The sequence below is a fragment of the Wolffia australiana genome, chromosome 6 (genome assembly GCF_029677425.1).
Source record: "Wolffia australiana isolate 7733 chromosome 6, ASM2967742v1".
In the NCBI taxonomy this organism is placed as follows: Eukaryota; Viridiplantae; Streptophyta; class Magnoliopsida; order Alismatales; family Araceae; genus Wolffia; species Wolffia australiana.
This window is the reverse complement of record NC_135840.1, coordinates 17718356-17740770: the sequence shown is the minus strand read 5'-3', so window position 1 is coordinate 17740770 and position 22415 is coordinate 17718356. Positions and strand designations below refer to the sequence as shown.

Here is a 22415-nt window from a genome sequence, read left to right as displayed (position 1 = left end):
TAACACGAAAAAAAAATCTAGTCTAAGAGAATTAATATTCGGAACTAAAAAAAAAATTCTTTTTTTTTCAAAAAAGAAATTTGAGTTATTATTTGTACTGCTGAGAAATCTCCCACGTGAGTTTGTCCATGAATTGGCATTTTTTTCCAAAACCCCATCCAGAATTACTCTGCAAAAGAGAGAAAAAATCAGAATGAACGAGAAAAATGTGAAAAATTAGTCTTTATAAATATGATCGAGTAATTCAAACTCATACACCTTAAACCTTGGAAAACTCGGATCCAAAATAAAAAATTATTGATGCAAAATTTCAGTTTAATTAATGATTATCAAAAATTATATAATCGGAATAAATACTATGAAGGTGATCTCTCATCAGCAGATTAAATCTTCAAGAATATTGAAACAAAAATGAAATCGTTTCGAGTAAATCTCCTAGATAAATAGGGGAAATAATCAGAAATCAACAATTCGCTAGGACCTCAACTGGGTACAGTTTTATAAACTCTTTTTTATAATAGATTCATCTTTTCCCTCTCATTTCCAACATATCAGATAAATACAGCATTTTAATAGCACAAAGCTGTAGGAAAATAAATAAACGCCTGATTGCTCGAAGCAAAATGCATAATAAATACTCGTCAGAACTCGTCGATGGCGTCAAATCTGAGCTCTGGACGGTTTTATCCCCCATCATTTCCAAAAACTATTTTTGGCAACGGATCATCTCAGCTAAAATATCAGATGAATGCCAAAGAATTATAGCACAAAGCTACCGGAAAAGAAATAAATGTGAAAGTTTCCGAGTAACATGCCTCAATAAACAAACATATGAAACATAGCCACGATCAGAACTGATCAACTGCGTCAACCAATCCGATCAAGATGACCCGTTAATAAATCAATCGATTAGAGATAAAGAGAGAGATAGTAATGGGTCTATGTTGTTTTTATTCTTCAATTGTTGATTGACGATTTGATTGACAATCATACGATCGACCGTAGTTTTCATCGATAGACAACCCCCAAGTGCTTGAGACTGAAATATCAGAGAAATATAAATATTTCTAGCATAAATTAAGGGGAAAAAAAGCCAAGATAAAAAATGGGAAAGAAAAACCTTGAGCGAGATGAGAGCGCGGTCGGTGAAACGTTTGACAGAAGAAGGAACGTCGTCTGGAATAGTGTTTGCTACTCTCTCTAGCTCTTGATCTTGCTGTTTTGCCGTTACTCTGTCAGGCCCACTGTAGAAATCCACAAGCTCCTTCAATACCGGTGCTTTCTTCATTGTTTCCTCCATAATGTCCTGATCCGCAAATAAAAATAAACAATTAATATATAAGCCAGACTAATATCTAAAAAATAGAGAACTCTAATTATGGAGTTTTGATAATCCTAGATTAACTTGAAATTTTGCATTAACAAATTGATATTCGATTATCGGTAGAATCAGTTTAAAAAGAATATAATTATTGATCTTTTTAAATTCAAAATTTTGAATCAACTGAAATTTTGAAACTTGAGATTTTAGATACCGTCATAGAGAACATGGGAGAATCAATTTATTAAAAATGAAATAAAATTCACTTCTATTTAATTCCTTAGAAGCCAAATCTCGCAAAAATTACCCCAAAGATATCAAACTTGTTGACGTGACCATACCCATTAAATATTTGACAAAAAACATAATTTTGACGAAGATCTGATGATGGATGAGGAAGAATGCCAAGTATATAATATGAAATTTTAGTATGGGTTTGGAAAAATCTTAACTAGTTATAAGCAGGATCTTATTCAGGGATATCAAGGATAGAAAACAAAACCACGGAAAAAGGGTGTAATACTCAATATCCAGGTTCATTCCCCGAGTAGGACAAAAGAAAAGCCATATATTTTCAACGGCGGTGACTATAAACAACCTAACAAATATTTGTTTCAAATAACTCGAAGAGGTAGCTAAAAAATAGACAAAATAAAGAGGGAATACCCACAAAAAAATCTAATCAAAAGGTCGGAATACCCATTGAGGTGAGATTAAAAAATACCCAAAAAAAAAGGAATTTGCATCCTTCCAACAATGAACTGTGCTGAGGAACTACCCATCCAAGCGAAATTAAAGAAAAAAACAGAGAATATCCAGCACAATTTTTTACAAAACTTTGGACTACTCGCGAAATTAAACAAACTCAAAGAACATAAAAAGCAAACTCTGCCTACCTCCCACTCTTTTTGGCTCTGAATCCCTTCATACTCCATCAAGAACGGCTTCATCTTCTCCAAAGCTTCAGGCAAAGCGACGGGCGGCTTCTCCTCAATATCAGGGTTGGTGAAAACCATGTGAAACTCTGGCTCAAACTCAAACTGTAGAACAATTAACAACAACAAGATCAGCAAAAACAAGAACAAGCACAATCAAGAATTGGTTTTTCTGCAAAAATTCTCACAGAGTAATTGGTGTGGAGAGCTTCGAGGTAGACTTCTTCCATGGGCGAAGGAAGAACATGGCTACTCATTTCTTCAAAAGCTTCATTGAGCTTGGCCATGGTCTCCTCTCCCACCCTCTTGGCAAGCTTCTCGCCATCGCCGGCATTGCCAAGGAAGAGCCCGGTGCCGTAGTACTCGTCAATGTCCCGAGCCTGCCCGCGGCCGCCGAATCGCCCTCCTCTTCCCCCTCTTCCTCCTCTGCCTCTCCAGCCCGCGCCGCCGACGACGCCGCCTCTCCCGGCCACGCCTCGACCTCCGGCGCCTCGCGACAGCACACCGATGGCACGCCTTGTCGCCTCCTCTCGATCCCTCAATTGCCCCGCCGGCGCCCGGCTTCGCAGATGCCGGTTCTCCTCTACCATGGCCGCACCGGGCACCTCAGAAATCAACAGGATGGAATACCCATTCAGGTAAGATTGAACATGCCCAATGTATATGCATACAAGAGAATTTTGAATTCTTCCAACATCCCAGCGAAATTAAAGAATACCCAGCCAAAATTCTTCAAACAAACGCAAAGAAGATGGAAAGAGAAATCAGGTAAGATTGAACAAGCCCAATGTATATGCATGCAAGAGAATTTTGAATTCTACCAACATCCAGGCGAAATTAAAGAATACCCAGTCAAAATTCTTCAAACAAACGCAAAGAAGATGGAAAGAGAAATCAAGTAAGATTGAACAAGCCCAATGTAAATGAATACAAGTGAATTTTGAATTCTTCCAACAATGAACTGAGCTGAAGAAGTAACCATCCAGGCGAAATTAAAGAATACCCAGACAAAATTCTTCAAACAAACGCAAAGAAGATGGAAAGCGAAATCTGCCTACCTCAGAAATTGAAGGAATTGAAGCTTTCCCCCTTCCAATTCCGCCGCCGGGAGGCCGGACGGACAGATTCAGAGGAACCCTAGAAGGCTCCGCATCCAAAATTGAAGCTTTACCCCTTCCAATTCCGGGGACCGGAGGAGCCCTGGAGCGATCGGGGGCCTCGGATTCGATCCCAGGATCAAGAATTTTCGCCGGGGACAGGTCTTCGCGGCGGAAAAACAAGGGTTTCTTGGGATCGGAGGGGGGTAATGGAGATCCACGGCCGCGGCCGGGGGCGGAGAAAGAAGGGGGAGGGTGGGCGCCGCGGCCATGGCCGAGGCCAGGTTTTGGGGGGGTGGATTCGTCGATTTTGGCGGGGTTTTCGACGGTGGAGGAGATCGGCGGTGGAGGAGAAGCGCCGCCGCGACCTCTTCCGCGGCCGGAGCCCGCCATGGCGGAGTAGCAGTGCGAGGAAGACGCTGAGAAGGGGAGCTTGGCGGTGGAGCTGGAGGAGAACCTCCCCAGCCCTCTCATGGCGACGGCCCCCTCCTACCAGAAGAGAGAGAAGGAGAGAGAGGGAAGTGGGGAGAAGGAGAGTGAGACAGGGGTTTAGTGAGCTTTTTGTAGATGGGAGATGGGGAAGAAGGAAAGGGGGGGATTGCTGGATGACGATGACGTTTGGGGTTGTCGTCAATGGAGCCCGTTGTTGTCTTTGGCAATGTCATTGTCAATGTTGACGTCAACTTTATTGTCGATCTCGCCTTGGCTGTTACCATCAGCATCCTCAACAATGTGACTGTCGAAGTCGTCATCGAGGTCAACGTCATTGACAACGTCATCGTCAAAGTCGCCATCAATGTCACCATCATCGTCGAAGTCACCGTCAATATCAGCATCCTCGACAATGTCATCGTCAAAGTCACTGTCAACGGCAACATCATCAGCAATGTCATCGTCAAAGCAATGTCATCGTCAAAGTCACTGTCAACGGCAACATCATCAGCAATGTCATCGTCAAAGTCATAATCAATATCAGCATCCTCGACAATGTCATCGTCAAAGTCACTGTCAATGGCAACATCATCGACAATGTCATCGTCAAAGACACCATCAACGTCACCATCTTCGTTGAAGTCACCGTCAATATCAGCATCCTCAAAAATGCCCATTGTCAAAGTCACCATCAATACCACCATAATCGACAATGCCATCATTGTAGTCACCATCAATGTCAGCACCATCGACAATGTCATTGTCGAAGTCACCATCAACAATGTCATCATTGAAGTCACCATCAATGCCAGCACCATCGACAATGTCAGCGTCAAAGTCAACATCAACAATGACATCATTGAATCATCATCAATGTCAGCACCATCGCCAATGTCATCATCAAAGTCACCATCAACATCAACATAATCGACAATGTCATCATTGAAGTCACCATCGACAATGTCATCATTGAAGTCACCATCAATGTTAGCACCATCGACAATGTCATCGTCAAAGTCACCATCAACGCCAACATCATTGACAATGTCATCATCAAAGTCACCATCAATGCCAACATAATCGACAATGTCATCATTGAAGTCATCATCAACAATGTCATCCTCGAAGTCACCATCAACATCAACATAATCGACAATGTCATCATTGAAGTCACCATCAATGTTAGCACCATCGACAATGTCATCGTCAAAGTCACCATCAACGCCAACATCATTGACAATGTCATCATCAAAGTCACCATCAATGCCAACATAATCGACAATGTCATCATTGAAGTCATCATCAACAATGTCATCCTCGAAGTCACCATCAACAATGTCATCATTGAAGTCACCTTTAATGTCAGCACCATCGACAATGTCATCCTCGCAGTCACCATCAACATCAAAATAATCGACAATGTCATCATTGAAGTCACCATCAATGTCAGCACCATCGACCATGTCATCGCCAACCTCACTGTCAGCGTCACCATTGCCCTCACCTTTAACGCCATCATCATAAAAAATGGCATCACTAATGTCAAAATTGTTGTCAGCATTATCGTCAATTTAAAAGGCAAAACTTTTCTCGCTTTTTAGGTTCACTGATGAACGCTCAAGATGTCATAGGAGGCATGAAACGATGGATTAAAAGAACTCACTACCAAGTCCCGCCTACAATGTGTCAATCACTCTCTACATGCGAGTCACTACACATCTGGGGCATACTGACCTCTTTAACTCCACCACCACCAAGTGGATCGAGGCCTTGCCAGTGGAGATGGCATCATGTTCACTTTTTCCCATTATTGTCTAACATAGCAAATGCAGTGGTGATATGTGATGGCTTTCTCCTTTCAAGGAATGCAAACTTCACGGTATCATCATAGAGTCTGACTCATTATCAGTTGGCATGCTCTATGCATGTGCTTGCTCTTTGTGGCATTTGCAATGTGTTTGGCAGGACATCACCCGTTGTCGGACGTGATGTACTAGTATCTACTTCCAGCTACGATAGTGGAACCAAAAAACAAATGAGCTCCCCAACTACCTGACAACACACCCTTTTCCTATTCACTACCTGGAAGGACCTCCATTGGGAGGCAAGAGGCAATTATCGTGTTGAGAGCATCCACATGTCGTCTATTCACACACACAAAAAATCCTTCTATGTGATGGACCTCATCGCTGGAGGATCGCGTAGACTATAGGCGGAGGGTATGCATGATGGCTTGCCTAGGAGATATCTACTTTGGGGAGATCATATGGCGACATTCGAGGAGGGTGATGATGGCGCCTCCTACTTCACACACAAAATCCCTATTGCTTGCATCCGAGGACCCCTTAATATTCTGCCAAGGTATGAAATTCTATGTCTTTCCTTTGTGTCGTGGGTGTGGGCGACTGAAGTTGGAGTGCAATTGGGATATCTAGGCTCACTCCACGCCTACAATTCATATTAACACTAAACCATTACATATATAAACCCCGATGGATGGCATCTGAGGCACAACTTGACAGGTCTATGAGCAAAACCCTTGGGTCGGTCATACCCACCACCTCATTTTTGCCAATAAGAAAAGATATTGCAATAAACATTGCTATCAATTTCCTCGTCAACATTGTTGTGAACATTAATGACAACATAACCTACAATGTCACTCTCAGCATCATAGATAATTCCATCATCAACATCACCATCAACCTCACTGCCACATCACCATCAACATCGCTGCCAATGTCATCCACAATGGCATCGTTAAAATTAAGAGCCTTGTTGATTGTTGATGTTGATGGGTGCATTAATGTCACAAGTCATGTAAACACAGGCGAGCTTCAATGACACTAATGTTGATTTCATGGTTGATATGTACTGAATCCTAGATTTGATAGGGAGATTTGTAGACATATGCCGAATCAGCATACATTATGTCCAACTTACCTTTACATCCTCTTTGGTATGTGAGACTGTCTGGATGATGTGACAATTACATGATGTGACATTATTATTGTTGGGTTATGTACTTTGGTTCGTCCATGGAAAACATGATTCCATGGATGCGGAAACGTGTTGATCGATTCATAATTAATCTTTAAAACATACATTGAATGTACCTTTTGGGAAACTCGTTCCACCCTCGACTCTGTCGCTCCAAGATCGTTCTGAAGCCATTCACGTGTCCAGCCTTTAGAAGTATCCATGCAATCACTTGTCGCTTGGATCTCCACGTCTTCTTCTTCAACTCTTCTTAAAAATGTAGAAGATCTTCTCACCATGAAGACACTCTCTTTGGATGAGTAGAGAAGAGAGTAGAGAAAGGGAGGGGCTCTCAAATCTGGCTCACCTTGGTGCTTGAAATGAGTGCCCCTTCCCTATTTATATTTTATAAGTTTTTCTCAAATACCCTAAAAATTAAAATATATCCACCAATGCCCTTATGACCTTATGTGTGTGACCCTCTAGGCCCATGTATCATTCTAGTTAATAACTTTAGTGGCCCAATAATAATTATTGTCCAACCTTATTAATTAACTATATCAACATATAGATTAATTAAATAAGGATCGATTTAACCCAATCGATAGGTTATGTTTCTAGCCTGTGGGGTGTCAAGCTAAACCTCATGCTCTAGAAGATACCGATTAGTGTTGATCTCTCTCATGGAACCTTAACCGTCATCGGTTACCCGTATATGTATAATCCATCATCCGTGCGAGACTCTCGAACAACTTAGGGTATGGTTTATCATCAAATCCTAATTCATCATTAGATTAGTATTGATGTGTAATGGGGATCATTAGAGAACACCTTCTACAATATCCTCACTACCCTGCCCAGGAATTTTCTGCATCATCTTCCTTGAGCCGATCTCCTCTTATACCGAGGGCGAATGATCAAGTTTTGACCACTCAATCATCTCCGAGAGCTTCTTTCTACATCCGAGCTATAACTTGTTTGAATCCTATGATTAGAGGCTCATAAATCGTAGTAAAAATGTAGTGGTCCACTTGCGAGATGTCCTTGGTGTCTTAGGTTAGTGCATCACTTATACAACCGTGACTTGAATAAACCTGATTGACGTTTCGATATAATACCATTAAGAGATTTGTACGGATCAATTCAGTGAACTCTTTCTCCAAAAAGCACCCACTATCTGTCCTTAGTGTCGCCACACTGATACTTATCAGATAAGTAGGATGAGCTAGTGTAATTTCATCCGGATAATTTGATGTCCGTCTCGACTATCCATTGAATAGGAATATTTAGAATACATGTTTAAAGACTAGTGATCACTGTATTATGATATCATCATAATTTACTATGTCATTGCACATATTCATGGACTTCATTATAAACATCACACAGAATAATAATGAACGTAAATATTTTATTCAATGAACTTAAATAAACATGGTGGTGTGATTAGCTTGACGACTGTGTAATGATATAGTGAATTATTATGGATGACTTACTGTGATAAATTTTTTTAAAATTTGGGACTTGTGATGGGGTGGGAGCTGTGACAAACTACATTGTATCATCAATTGTCATTCCTTCCATCTCTCTCTAGTTCTATCTCTCCCTCTTTGGCTCAACATATATTCCTCCCTTGTTGTATATGAATTTCCATCTCTATTTACTTAGAACTCTACCAATCCATTGATGGAAATATTTGTGGCCGACAAACCAATTATACATTCCATATCTTGTTCAATGTTCATTAGTAAAACATATTCATTATAGTGCACAAGTGATGATTATAAAGAAGTCTATAAACACCAAACTTTATATTATGATGAAATCGTAAGACAATGTTCACTTGTCTTTAAGAATGTGTTCTGAATATTCCTATTTGAAGCATAATTGAGAATGACATCAAAGTTTCTGGATTAAATAACGCTATCTAGCCTAATTAATATGATGAGTATGACCAGTCTCGTAGCCATTAGTGTGGAGACACTAAGGATAGATGTTTTGTGCTCTTTAGTGGAAAGAGTTCACTCAATCGATCATCACAAAATGCTTTAATGATAATATATCAAATTGTTAATCAGGTTGATTCACATCATGGTTGTGTAAAAGGTCCCTTTATCTGAGATACCAAAGACATATTATGGATGGACAGTTGTACTTTGACTTTGACCTACGAGTCTCTAATCATGGGATTCCAAATAGTCTTAATTTGGGTGCATCAATAAGTTCTATAAGCTCAAGATGGGATCGTCAACCCTCAAAATAAGAGGAGACAGCTCAAGGAAGACGATACGAATGATTTCCTTGGCCAAGGCAATGAAATATTAGAGAAGGGTTCTCCAATGATTTTCAAAGGCTTCATTACTAACTCAGATATCCGATTAGGGTTTGATAGTTGATCATACCCTAAGTCATCCTAGGAGCATGAAGTAGATGAGGGACTATACGTACACGGTAACATATGACGAATATGAATGAGTTGATGCATACTCCATTGTATCTTTTAGAACACGGAATGTAGCTTGGCGCCCCACAGGTTGGAGACTCAACCTATTGACTGGATTAAGTCATTCCAACATTAATTAATCTGTATGATGGTATGAGTAACTAATTTGGAAGGCCAATTAAGGTTATTGGGCTGCTGAAGTTTTAAACTAGACTAATACATGGGCCTAGAGGGTCATATGTAAATGGTCTTTGGACGTCGGAAGATATACTAAAGTTTTGGGGGGGGTGGTTTATAAAAAATACCCACTTAATATAAATAAGGAAAGGCCCTAAACAAAATTCACCCAGGCTAGAACCGTTCAGGGTTCTTCCCCTTCTTCCCAAGGCTCTTCTCCATTCCCGATGTGATTGGGATGGTGTAACGACGACGTCAAAGGTTGAACGGAGCTCGACGAAGTGAAGGAGGAGATTCGACATGCTGAGGATCACGTGGATATGCCTAGAGGCTGCACATATGAGCAGCTCAACTTGTCTTGCTCCAGGATCCAAGAAATCACGGATGTGATCTGTGCATAGATGATTTGTTTCATTTTTTTATTGATGTCGTTATAAGTCTTACATTGCATGGAATCATTATGTTCATCCAGATCAAGGCTTCTAGAACCCAACAAGATGTTCAAAGGTACCAAGACCTAAAGGTGGACCTATAGTTTACAAAGAAACTTCTCAATACATTGCTTGGCTAAGCTCCTGGATGACAATTTGATGCTTGGTTAAGCTCTTTTCAACTCATAAAGCTATTTTTACCACTCTCCATCTGAATAGTGTGTTTTTTAGTTTTTTTTCACCATTTAAAAGTTAATATTATCAGTCAGATATGCTGTCAAAGTTGAACTAATTTTTGCTATATGCTCTATTCTGCTCTTCTCTTTCCCCCTTTCTATGGCACTTTGGGAAGTCTTTACAAAACTTAGTTCTTAAGTTTGATTAAAAAAATCCTTATATGTAATGACATGGACAATATGTGTAAGAAAATTTAAAATTTATTTTATTTCTATGTTTCTAGTATACTTATCTAAACTTTTTCTCGAATTATGCCAGATTCCTGCCAAAAATTACCTTTTCATTCAATTGGCATGAATATAGAAAAGAGTATTCACAAGATGATTAGGAGAATCAAATAATCAATAAATACACGTATGTGTCGTTGCACCATAATACAATTTTTTATGTTCATCATTGATCCGTTTACTCACGCTCATTTTATTATAATATTTGAAGCAACGAAAAAAAAAATGCTTCATTATTCGATACAATCCAAGTTGCTCGTTCAATAAAGACTAAAGCTTTGGATACAAATTACTATAATTTATATTTTCCCTCAACTATAGTATTCTGAGATAAATAACTAGTCTAAAGTCAATTCTGCTTGCATGTGTTATTGGAGGGATGATTATGATGCGATGTACCTTCACGCAGAACCCTAGGATTATAAACCGGGGATGCCAAGAAATAACACAATGTGGAATCTTAACAATCTGAAAAAGTCAATTTTAAGCCCCCCAAAAATATTACTCCCTATCTATATCTTTAATCAATAAAGATTTATATCACTGTCTCAAAAAACATTGATCAATCAATATTTACATTCCATCATTGCATGTATTTTTTTTAAAAGATGACTTCACTGACTTCCCACATATTACTCATGTTGGATGCAATAGATGAAGAAATAATTTCTATTAATTCACACAAGACATGTAATATGGTTCAAGCACTCAATGCAACCATGAATAAAGAAGAAACATCATTTAACGAATTCAACATTTTAGTGGAACCATCCATACATACCAAAAATTCTGCCAGGGCATCACCATCAATGTACTATTTACGTGTCAGTTCTATAAAAATATATCATCTAAAGAATGAAATGCAAGTGTCATATGAGGTACAAGGATATACATCAGAAGTTCAAATTCATGCTGAATCTTTAGTGGTAGACGTATGCTCCAAAAACTCATAAAAGATGATATAAAATCCTTGAAACATGTGCACCACTTTTCACTATTTTTGGTTCCCCAAAACACAATCCATGTTTAAGCACTGAAGCCAAGACATAACTAATCCTAAATAGTTTGAATATATACAAAATGAGGAATGATTCAAAATACTCTTAACAGGGAGAATATCTACACCAAGTATATATGCAGTATGTACATTTCAGCTCTATCAAAATATACCATCAAACGAAAGTAATTAAAATGTCATCTCAGGGCAAATAGTACACATTGAAAGCAGAAATTATGCTTTATAATTTATTAGTAAATCTTTCTTCAAAAAGAAATAGTAAATCTTAATCTGAAAAGTCATACTATATTGATATAAAAATTCTTTACTAAAAACAGATAGCAGAAGACTCACCATCCATTTTTTAACCCCTGAAAACCGAGACATAATTAATTCTAGCATTATTTTTTCATTTGTAAATTTACTACTAAAATTTCAGAATATAATTCCAACTGGAAACCAAGACATAACTAATTCTTGTATGAGTTTTCAGGTAAAGATTTACAACTAAAATATCAGAATGTAATTTCAACTGAAAACAAGTCACAAATAAATAGTTTTATTATATGAAAAAAATGAGGAATTATTCAAACTACTCTTAACAAGGAAAATTTTCCATACCCAGTTCGTATATATAGCTTGATCGCCGCGGATCGATCGTTGGGAGAAGAAATTTGGAATTTTGGGAGGTGGGTCGATGTCAATTCTCTGGGAGAAGAGCGGGGCGTGGCGATGGCTTGTGAGAAGGACCCGCGATTCAAAGCCGTTCTTCGTGGCGTTTGCGACGCTTTGCGGGGTTATTCCTGGCGTGATCGGATATGGCGTTATGCAGATGACCAGCTCTCGCAATGAACAGCTCGAAGCCCATCTCCGGCGCACCTCCCGCCCGGATACCGCGGTGGGTCGAGATTTATTTCCTCTAATTTGCTGTAAATCTTGATTTTGGTGTTGTTTCTCCTTTCGGCGATCAAGGGATATAATTTGGCGTTTAGAAGAAATCGTTGTGTGATATCGTATGTATGGGCGTATCATTGTTGGATAACTTCAGTTTTTGATCTACGGATGCCCTTCAATATCAAAAAACAGATGTCTTAGATCATATCTATTATCGTAGTGCGTTCGATTTCAGAAATAATTGCCCGATAACTCCATTTTTTGGTCTGCGGATGTTCTTCCGTGGCAAAAAACTAGATGTCTGATATCATATTAATGGATGTATTTGTGTCGTAGAGCCTTTTATTTCAGAAATCATACCGGCAGTTTTGATCTACGGATGTCATTCAGTATGAGAGAAATTGATGTCTGATATCGTATTTAAAGACGCATTCGTGCCGTAGTACCTTCGATATCAGAAATAATTGCCCCATTATTTCATTTTTAATTTACGGATGCCCTTCAATATGAGAGAAATTGATGTCTGATATCGTATTTTTAGATGCATTCTTGCCGTAGTGCCTTCTTTTCAGAAATTATGCCGGATTACTTCAGTTTCGATCAATAGATGGATTTTAATATGAGAGAAATTGATGTTTGATATCGTATTAATAGATGCATTCGTGCCGAAGTGCCTTTGATTTCAGAAATTACTGCCGGATCACTTCAATTTAGGTCGATAGATGTCCTTCAATATCAGAAAATGGAAGTCTGATATTGTATTTATAGATGCATTCATGCCGCAGAGCCTTCGATTTCAGAAATCTTTGCAGGAAATGTTGGTATTCTTTCTCAGCATGAATTATACCCTAGTCTTTCCTTGATTTTACGTATTCTATTTCATTAACCAATTTATTTGTCTTAGTTTCTTCGGCACGGTATGATTTAACTTAATTTATCTTGGTTTTAGGTTGCCAAAATTTTTCCCTTCTATCGGTTAGCAAATATTTACATCAAATGTCATGAAGATGCGATTTCATCGATTCTCTTCTCATCTATTTAGTTTTGTGGAGTCTGATCATTCGTCTCGTCCATGGAGAATATTTTACTTATAAATCCCACAAATGTCACCCTTGCTGGGTTGATTGGGCCTAGGAATCTCCCATTTTAGCGGCTTAAGTCAAGGCAGAATAATCATTCTTGTGGGAAGATTATAAAGTGAATATTCTGTTATCAAGAATTTTATGATATTCTAGCATTCATTTATGAGAATGGACGCATTCATATCAACCTTAAATTCGTGTTGAGTCCATTGTCTCAATCGTTTGGGTGCTCCATTGCATGTATCTTTCACTTTCCAGATTTGGAAAGTGGGCCAACTCTGGTTCTTAATGGATGAAAATGATTCAACTTTTTTCGTATAAGTAGATGCTTCATGAATACGTGCAAGACATGTCAATTTTGAATTCTCATCTTCATTGTAATATTTTTAAATTATTCGACGATGAATTCATCATCATCTTGCCATTTGTCTCGTACCTAAAACGGAAGATGCTGATGATGATAACGAACTTGTCATCGTCTTCCAGCCCTACAGCACTATTATAAACACTTTATCCAGATTCCCTTTCCCAATTTTTAAAATTTTTTTACTTAAGAAACCTTTCATGCATCTAAAAATTACTAGTAAGGGTGGCATTGATGAATCATCATGTCCATCTTTATCCAGTTTCTGAGGCCATCATAGTCATTGTCACCATCATCCATTGGTTCATGACAAATCATCATGTTCATCCTCGTCTGGTTTCTAGAGCCATCATCGGCGATGGTTTCCAAGCTAAGATAGATCATTTAGTCATGTGGTCGTCTTCATCATCCAGTTTCCAACAGCTTTCAACGTCATCTTCGTCATTCATCGGTTGACGATAAAGCATCATCATTTTTTGTTCAAGCCACACATGTATGATGGTGACGATGACAAATCCATCATCATCGTCCAACCCTGGTTGATGATTTCCCCCTTTAACCACTCAATTTATTTTTCTTTCTGATCCAATTCTCTGTCTGTGGATCAGATGATGGGTCAGGTCAACAAGGAAAGGCTGGGCGAGTTTCTTGCGGAGATCCAGCGCAAGGAAAACACCAACGACCGCTACGTCGCCGCTTTGAAAGGTGAAACCCTCACAAGAAAGCCCTACATTAGAATCCAGCCTATGCCCAGCCCAGTAAATGCGAGTAACTCGTCACCCGGATCTACCAATCCAGTAAACGATGACCAAAGCGCATCCAAGTAGGTTCTTGTGATTATTTTTTTAACCATCATATTTTTATTGTGGAATTAGACTGCATGTTTACATGACTGAAATGAAAATTGTGCCTTGTTCTCGGGTTGTTTCTGCTCCTGTAATGCTGTTTGTGAAAAAAAGTCAGTAATCCAGTAAACGATGATCAAAACCCATCCAAGTAGGTTCTTGTGATTATTTTTTAACCATCATATTTTTTTATTGTGGAATTAGACTGCATGTTTACATGAATGAAATGAAATATTGTGCCTTGTTCTGGGGTTGTTTCTGCTCCTGTAATGCTGTTTGTGAAAAAAAAGTCAGTAATTATGCAGTTGAGTCAGGAACGACATCTTGAGATGTTTTTATATGTTTCTGAATGGAGAAAAATTCTGATGTTTACTCATTGTTATTGATTGTTTTTTTCTCCTGGGTATATTTTGTATTAGCGACTAGGGTGCTACTAACGGTATCCGTATCTGGTATCTGTTATTGGTCACTATATCAGTTATCTGGAAAAGCCAGAAATGTGTCTGATAATGGTAACATATATCGACAACAGATAATGGTTTCAGGGCGAAAAACGGGTAATGCTAACGGAAATTGTTTGGCAGATTATGATTTCCCTGGATAAAGATCACAATTATGAAACGATAAAGATTTTGATCTCTGATGTCGTTAAGTCTCTCTCTCTTGCTCACCCTCTTTCTCTCTCTATCTCTCCTTCTCTATTGCTTGTTATCCTGCCCTGTTTCTTGGCTCTCTTTAGGGGAAAAATCCTCATACCCCGACATGCCGAGGTAAAAAAAATATTAAAAAACAAAACCATGAACATATCATTTTTTACAATGAATCGCATCAACCTCCGAGCGATTGAAATAAGAGGAGGCTATCGCTTGCTTCGAGCGATTAAGAAATGCGGAGTTTTTAACTGTCGGAGTGAAAACATTAATAATATTTTTAGAACGGTGTGTTGTAAAGGATATTCATTCATTGGAAGAGGACTGAGAAAGGAGTTGATTGACTTGAAATTGCAGAGAAAGTGCATGACATTAAATCAAAATAGAAATAATTTTATAAGGGCGTATTCTAATATAAGTAGTGATAATATCATCAATGAATTTTGGGATCAATTGTATAAGGATATAGTGGAAAAGTTACCAGATTTTGTAGAAAAAGAAATATTTAATACACAAGTTTATAGGAAATTGAATGAGTACAAGAATAAGGGAATAAATGATAAATGGAATGAGTCGGATTTAAGAAAATTACAAATGCAGATTGAAGATGTAACTACAAAATTCGATGAAAATACTATATTTACTGAAACTCCTAATTCAATCAAACGATTGATAGGAAAGAATCTTATTAGCGTTAAATACTATTTGAAAAAATACATTACTAAAGAACTTTATGATAGCACTATTGTTCAATTTGGTGAATATACGATAGAAGCTATTCTTATATATGCCTTAAGTGTGTCCTTTCACAGTATTCAAGAGAACTCGGTTGTGAGGGTATCTACATTTTTGGGACTAATAGATAGAATTGTTATGACACAGGCTAATATAATTAATAAGAATAAAATTAAAAATAGTCGAGTTGATAGTAGTAGCGAAGGTGATATCAGTCATAAAAAAGGTAAAGAATTTGAAATAGGTAGAAGATTGCTTGAGTTTATGATTGAAAGAAAATTGATATTTCTTGAATCCATTTCCGTAGATGATAATAAATCTGTAGTTAAAAAGAATGGACAGGCTTATATAGAAAAACATTTATTAGTTGTATGCAACTTTGATTTAAGTATTCTCCGTTGAAACTCAATCTTCCAATGGTTTGCAAGCCCGTAGATTGGCAACATCCATCTGATGATGATGATTACATTGTATTTAAATTTCTTAATGAAGAAATAAAGAAGCCTTTTGTGTTATCAGACCTGAAAGGTGGTTATTTAAGCTGTCCTTCCTTAAATATACATTACAATCTTCTATCATCTCATAACCTAAATAATTTCAATATAGAATTAGATGATTCTAAGTATAAGGAAATGTGCTCCATATTGAATGGGCTTCAGAACCAAGGATTTAAGATAAATAAAAGGTATTGGAGTTCATTAAGAAGAGTCGTTCTACTTTAGAAAAATAGGTATTCTTATGCCTAGAATACTAGCCAGCGTCAATCTTAAAGAAGTCTTCGATCTTTTGAGGATATCTTTTATCAGAATAAGGCTATAAAGGTAACTTATCGCCTTGTTGCTCTTTAAAAGAATTATCTATTAAGGTACAAAAGCTAGGTATGAAGATTTTATAATCACGTTAGCTTCCCATATGAGGATTTTGTCTTTTATCTGCCTGCATTTATGGACTTCGTGGTAGAATTTACCGATCAGGTATCTTGCATTTTCATGAACGTGATCTATCTAGAGCTTTAATAGTCTTTGCCAACAATATTCAAGAAGTAGAAGGGTGCAAAGACTCGAAAGGACATAGTAACCTCTTCAGCTGCCTTTAAGTATAAGAAATTCTATCTTTATGATGATGCTCTTCAATGGTATAAGAAAATACAGAGTTTAATCTATGCTTCTGATGAGAGTTTAATAAGCTTCGCTAAGGATGCTAGCGATCCATTTCAGTTCATATCCAAAGTCCTATGTTACGATGTAGTTCAAGAATATAATAAAATACCAATAACGCAAGATGCCTCTGCTAGTGCCTATCAAATCATGAGTTACTTATTACTTAACGAAGAAATGGCTATGAGAATGAATCTTATTCCTCACCCTGATGGTAAAATACAAGACGATATACCTACTTGCTCCAGGATTTAAAAGAATTTATTAATCATCGAATAAATGATAAGGTAAAGATGGATATCATTGAATATAAGTTAGATAGAAAGCTCATTAAGCTTATTTTTATGCCATTGATCTATGGAAAGACATTGATTAGTATAGAAAAAGATATTAGGAGTACATATGGACAATTACTAAGTAGAAAGATACATATAACCTCGCTAAACTTAGCGATGAATTCTGGAATCATAAATATCCAGACATAGTAAATTTAATGAAATTGATCAACATCGTTAGTTGGTTTTGTTCTGCAAAGGATAGAGCTATTTTCTATAGTATACCTTTTTTCACTACAAAACAGGATTATATGGCTTTCAAAAAAGAATGTATAAATGTTTATGAACGGAGTACAAAAAAGAGACGAAAAGCTACTTTAAGTATACCAACCACGATACGGGATAAGCGAAAAACACTATCAGCAACATTCGCAAACTTCATTCATCAAAAGGATGCATACATAGCCATGAAAGTAGTACAATCATTATTGAATCAACAACTTGAAATCTACACAGTACACGATAATTTTATCACAACTCCACCTTATGTAAAAGTAATACCTGATATATATATCAAGGTCTTTATTAATATGGGTCATCCACTTAAAATAATTAATCATTTTATTAATCAAAATCTCATTCTTCCAGAAAAAGGAAAAAATAAGTAATGAGTCTATCCCATTAACATCTGATTATCTTGAAGATTTCTTTAATACCATTTCACCAGCTAAAAATAAAAAGAAATGGAATATGGTAGTATCACACTTTATTAAGTGTTACAAGAACTATGTTGATTCTGTGTGCGGTAACCAAGTGATTGATTCTGATGAACATTATAATGCTGTGAAGTGGAATCAATTTAAGAAACTTATAGAAAACAGAAGTAACAATTACAGCGTGCATTACTAAAATAAAAGATAGAAGGAGATCCCTGTGGTCATGCCACCCCGGATGTAGTCTACTCTAATTAGTTTTTTAGTTGAAGATTTAGGCGAAGCGGGTTAACAAAAGTCACGATCGGTGGGTTGAAAAGCTAAATGCTGGTTCGAGTCCAGCTCGTGACAAGAACATGACTATAGAGAGGGATAAACTCATCATACTGCAGTCTTCTAGCCTTACAGCACTTCCTTAATCACTCTTGAACTAAAGAAATTCGCTTCAAAAGAAGGTTTAGGTTAAAAGTATGATTGGATTTCAAGAGATAGTATCTCCCTCGACGGGAGTCACAAACTCCACCAAAAAGGAAATAAGAGTCAATATGTGTCTTTTTTCAATACTGTATTATTATAATAGGTGTGTTTGAGTTATTGTGAGTGTGAGGTGTGAGGTGTAAGGTGTAAGGTGTGAGGTGTGAAGTGAAGTGAAGTGTGAAGTGAAGTGAAGTGAAGTGAAGTGTGTGAAGTGAAGTGAAGTGTGTAAAGTGAAGTTAAGTGAAGTGTGAAGTGAATTGTGTGAAGTAAAGTGAAGTGTGAAGTGTGAAGTGTAAGGTGTGAGGTGTGAGGTGTAAGGTGTGAAGTGTAAGGTGTGAAGTGTAAGGTGTGAAGTGTGTGAAGTGTGTGAAGTGTATGAAGTGTAAGGTATGAAGTGTAAGGTATGAAGTGTGTGAAGTGTAAGGTGTGAAGTGTATGAAGTGTATGAAGTGTATGAAGTGTTTAAAAAATACACCTATAACTCTTGGCTCTCTTTAGGGGAAAAATCCTCATACCCCGACATGCCGAGGTAAAAAAAATATTAAAAAACAAAACCATGAACATATCATTTTTTACAATGAATCGCATCAACCTCCGAGCGATTGAAATAAGAGGAGGCTATCGCTTGCTTCGAGCGATTAAGAAATGCGAAGTTTTTAACTGTCAGAGTGAAAACATTAATAATATTTTTAGAACGGTGTGTTGTAAAGGATATTCATTCATTGGAAGAGGACTGAGAAAGGAGTTGATTGACTTGAAATTGCAGAGAAAGTGCATGACATTAAATCAAAATAGAAAGAATTTTATAAGGGCGTATTCGTCTATTCATAATTATGGTTACTGGGAACGATTAGTAAATTCTATTGGGACTTCAAGAGGGAAGATTAGCTATCCTGGTAAGATATATGCTTATATGCACTTCATAGAACCCTACCCTAGAATTAATGATTTTGAAGTGCTTACATATGGATTTCTACTCTTGCTAGAGCAGTATGCTTATAAAGTTAAGTCAAATCGTAAAATTTACTATGGGTTATATCATGAAATTACCTAATATTAATGAGATCGTATGTACTTTAGGAACGCTATTCCATTCTATGATACTTTAAGCAATAATAAAATACCCAAACAAATTATCTATTTTAATGTTTAACAACTTGTGAGGTTATACTGTGAAAAATATCAGGATGCTGTGATCAAAGGTATCTTCATATATATATATTATGAAGTTGATAAAAAAACCGATTCTATTAATTCAGACTTTTTTCCTATTATTACTTTATATGATAATATGATTTCAGATATTATCAAAGTTATGTATTCTGATATTAGAAATGCTAATCTACCTGATGTTAAATCACTTAACTATAAAAAGTGTCGTATATCATCTAAGATAAATGCACTTAAAGCCAAATATAAACAGAAATGTAGGCCTTTCATTGTTGCCGATATAGAGACTGTAATGTTAAATGAAATTCATGTCCCTTATGCAGTTGGTTACTTAGTGGTGAATCTTGATGATGATCTAACTTCCATCCCTTACTATTCGATTAATACATTCTTTAGTGAGGATCACATATTTTTCTATCCCAAGTTTGAAGAAAGGAGTGAGAAAATATTATCTGATTTTATCTATAATTTGGAAGAATATGTAAAATCAAATAAGAAATTTCACTGTTTATTTTCACAATTTTTCAAGATTTGATGGTATTTTTATTATGAAGTATTATACAGATCGTGGTGATAAGTATAAAATAAAAACCTTGATGAGGAATCATAGATTGTACGAGTTGAAAATTTATGTTGGCAATAAATTATTAATCCGTTTTAGAGATTCTTACACATTGCTTCCTAGCAGTCTTGAATCATTGTCTAAAACTTTATGCCCTGAATTAGGCTCCAAAGGTTCTATCCCACATACTTATTTGACTGTCGAGAATATTAAGGATCATAAAGAAGCTATAATTAACTATCTTCGTCAGGATATTCTTGTCTTAGGAGGTGTGATGAAAAAAGCTCAAGATATTTATTGGTCTAATTATGAGATTGATGTCGAAGATGTGATGACAGTCTCAGCCCTTGCCCTTAAAATCTTTCGTAAGAGATATTTTGATGATAAAATATTTCATATCAATATACCTACTAAAAACCAAGACACCTTTATTAGGCGAGGCTATTATGGAGGGCATGTCGATGTAGGTAAGCCATATGGTGAAAATCTTTACTACTACGATGTGAACTCTCTCTATCCTTATATTATGAAATCCTATCCGATGCCTTCAGGGATCCCTGTCTGGCATAATAATTTGGAAGATACTTATTTGGAGAACTTATTTGGATTTATTGAAGCCTATGTTGTATGTCCAAGTACTATAGAACATCCATTCTTGCCATATAAGGACAAGTTTGGCACTTTAATCTTTCCTACAGGTAGATTCATTGGAGTCTTTTATAGCGAAGAGTTGAAGTTCGCACGTAATTTAGGTTACGAGATAATTCCTCTTAGGGGCTATTTGTTTGAGAAAAAACCTAGTCCTTTCGAAGTTTTCATCTCAGACCTATATAAAAGCAGACTTGAAGCTAAGAAAAAAGGTGATGTTCCAATGACATATTTTTATAAAATACTAATGAACTCACTCTATGGTAGATTTGGTATGAATCTACCAAAGGATCAGTCCAATAATACCACTCACTGGTAAATAGCGCAATACTTCTTCGTGAGTCTCCGCTATTTGAATATTGAACATCATAACCACGAATAGGAATGAAGCGGCAATAGCTCCTATATGAACTACTGGGGAGATCATAGCGGAGAAGTCGAGACCTAACAAAATAAGTAAAAGAATGTTACGAAGTAAAAGAACGGAAAAAAGTGTTAGAAAGTCCGATCGACTTCTATATGCAAGTAGAACGTGGGTGCTCCCCTTGCTTGCTGACCCGAAATTGACCAATACGAACTCGGGCTCAGGTTAGGCTAGGCTGTATTGCTTGATGAAAGAAGTGGGTGGTGAAGCTGGACTCGTTGTATCAGTTTACTTTATTTTACTTCTTATCCACGCTCCTGCTCATAAATTCCTCGCTTCTGCTCCGCTCCTCGCGCCTGTTTCTTCTTTATTCGGATAAAGGTGAGTGGCAAAGTCTGGTTCAAGGAGTAGGTCGTCCTATCAGATATAGCGGGTAAATGAGAAAATTTTATTGCTTGGGTCAGTAGAAAGTTTATTTCTTGAAGAACGTGCTATTGCTCTTGATGCGGTAGTGGACCTGCTTTGTCCTTCCAAAAAATGAATAACTTCAGTTTCAGGCGCGAGTCTACGAGCGTTGGAGGTGACTCTAGTGACGGATTGATCTGTACGCTCAATCGCGGGTAGTTGTCAGCGGGTTGTTCAAGGCGCGAGTTTACGAGCGGGTTCGACTTTAGGAGAAGGATAAGAACACTAACCCCTCGCCCACACCGAAGAGGCTTAAAACTATTTGAAGGTGGGTTGGAAACCCGGACTTTTATTTCATAACGTTTTCGGCTTCTTTCAGATGCTGAACATTCGTTCTTTATTTACTTGACTTCGTACGAGCCCCCGCTCACTCGCCCCTCATCATTTGTTGGATTATGTCAGAAGGATGGGTGCCTCTGCTGGGTAGGATAATGCCCTGTTGTTGGAATAGGGGTTTGAGGAGTTATCCTATCTGCTCCGTTATTGTGTCTTCCACGCTCTCATTGACTTTTTATTTATATATTTAGAATTATGTGGAGTCAAGCCGCGCAGACGGGCGACTCTAAGGTCTGAGGTCACGAAGAAATAAAAAGGTGATGCTAATTCGTAACCTGAAAGAACGTTCTGAAATAAAGAAATGAAAAGAGAATTTAAAACTAGATCTTACATTCTTCTTTCATTTAGATGCTGAACTTGGTCTTCTCGGCTGGAATCAACTACTGCACCGACGAGCCCGCT

At 37.4% G+C, this 22415-nt stretch overlaps 2 protein-coding genes across 2 annotated transcripts; one reads left to right on the top strand and one right to left on the bottom strand.

Moving 5' to 3' along the window:
* On the bottom strand, positions 1–3901 carry LOC144704921 (hydroxyproline-rich glycoprotein family protein). The gene is made up of 5 exons (XM_078577506.1): positions 3315–3901; positions 2445–2861; positions 2218–2361; positions 1121–1306; positions 1–169 (listed from the first exon to the last, which is right to left on the bottom strand). Exons 1-5 carry the CDS (start codon positions 3825–3827, stop codon positions 89–91), a joined length of 1341 nt encoding a protein of 446 aa, XP_078433632.1. The 5' UTR covers positions 3828–3901; the 3' UTR covers positions 1–88.
* An 8021-nt stretch (positions 3902–11922) lies between these two features.
* On the top strand, positions 11923–14534 carry LOC144704851 (centrosomal protein). The gene is made up of 2 exons (XM_078577410.1): positions 11923–12174; positions 14225–14534. Exons 1-2 carry the CDS (start codon positions 11974–11976, stop codon positions 14441–14443), a joined length of 420 nt encoding a protein of 139 aa, XP_078433536.1. The 5' UTR covers positions 11923–11973; the 3' UTR covers positions 14444–14534.
* Positions 14535–22415: the final 7881 nt, after the last annotated feature.

Excerpts from the sequence above, each read along its gene's own strand:
- LOC144704921 (XM_078577506.1), bottom strand. The coding sequence starts at position 3,827 with ATGAGAGGGCTGGGGAGGTTCTCCTCCAGCTCCACCGCCAAGCTCCCC. Across the intron at positions 1,307-2,217 it reads AGAGCCAAAAAGAGTGGGAG|GACATTATGGAGGAAACAAT; the intron begins GTAGGCAGAGTT and ends TTTGCGGATCAG. Across the intron at positions 170-1,120 it reads GCGCTCTCATCTCGCTCAAG|AGTAATTCTGGATGGGGTTT; the intron begins GTTTTTCTTTCC and ends TCTCTTTTGCAG.
- LOC144704851 (XM_078577410.1), top strand. The coding sequence starts at position 11,974 with ATGTCAATTCTCTGGGAGAAGAGCGGGGCGTGGCGATGGCTTGTGAGA. Across the intron at positions 12,175-14,224 it reads CCTCCCGCCCGGATACCGCG|ATGATGGGTCAGGTCAACAA; the intron begins GTGGGTCGAGAT and ends TCTGTGGATCAG.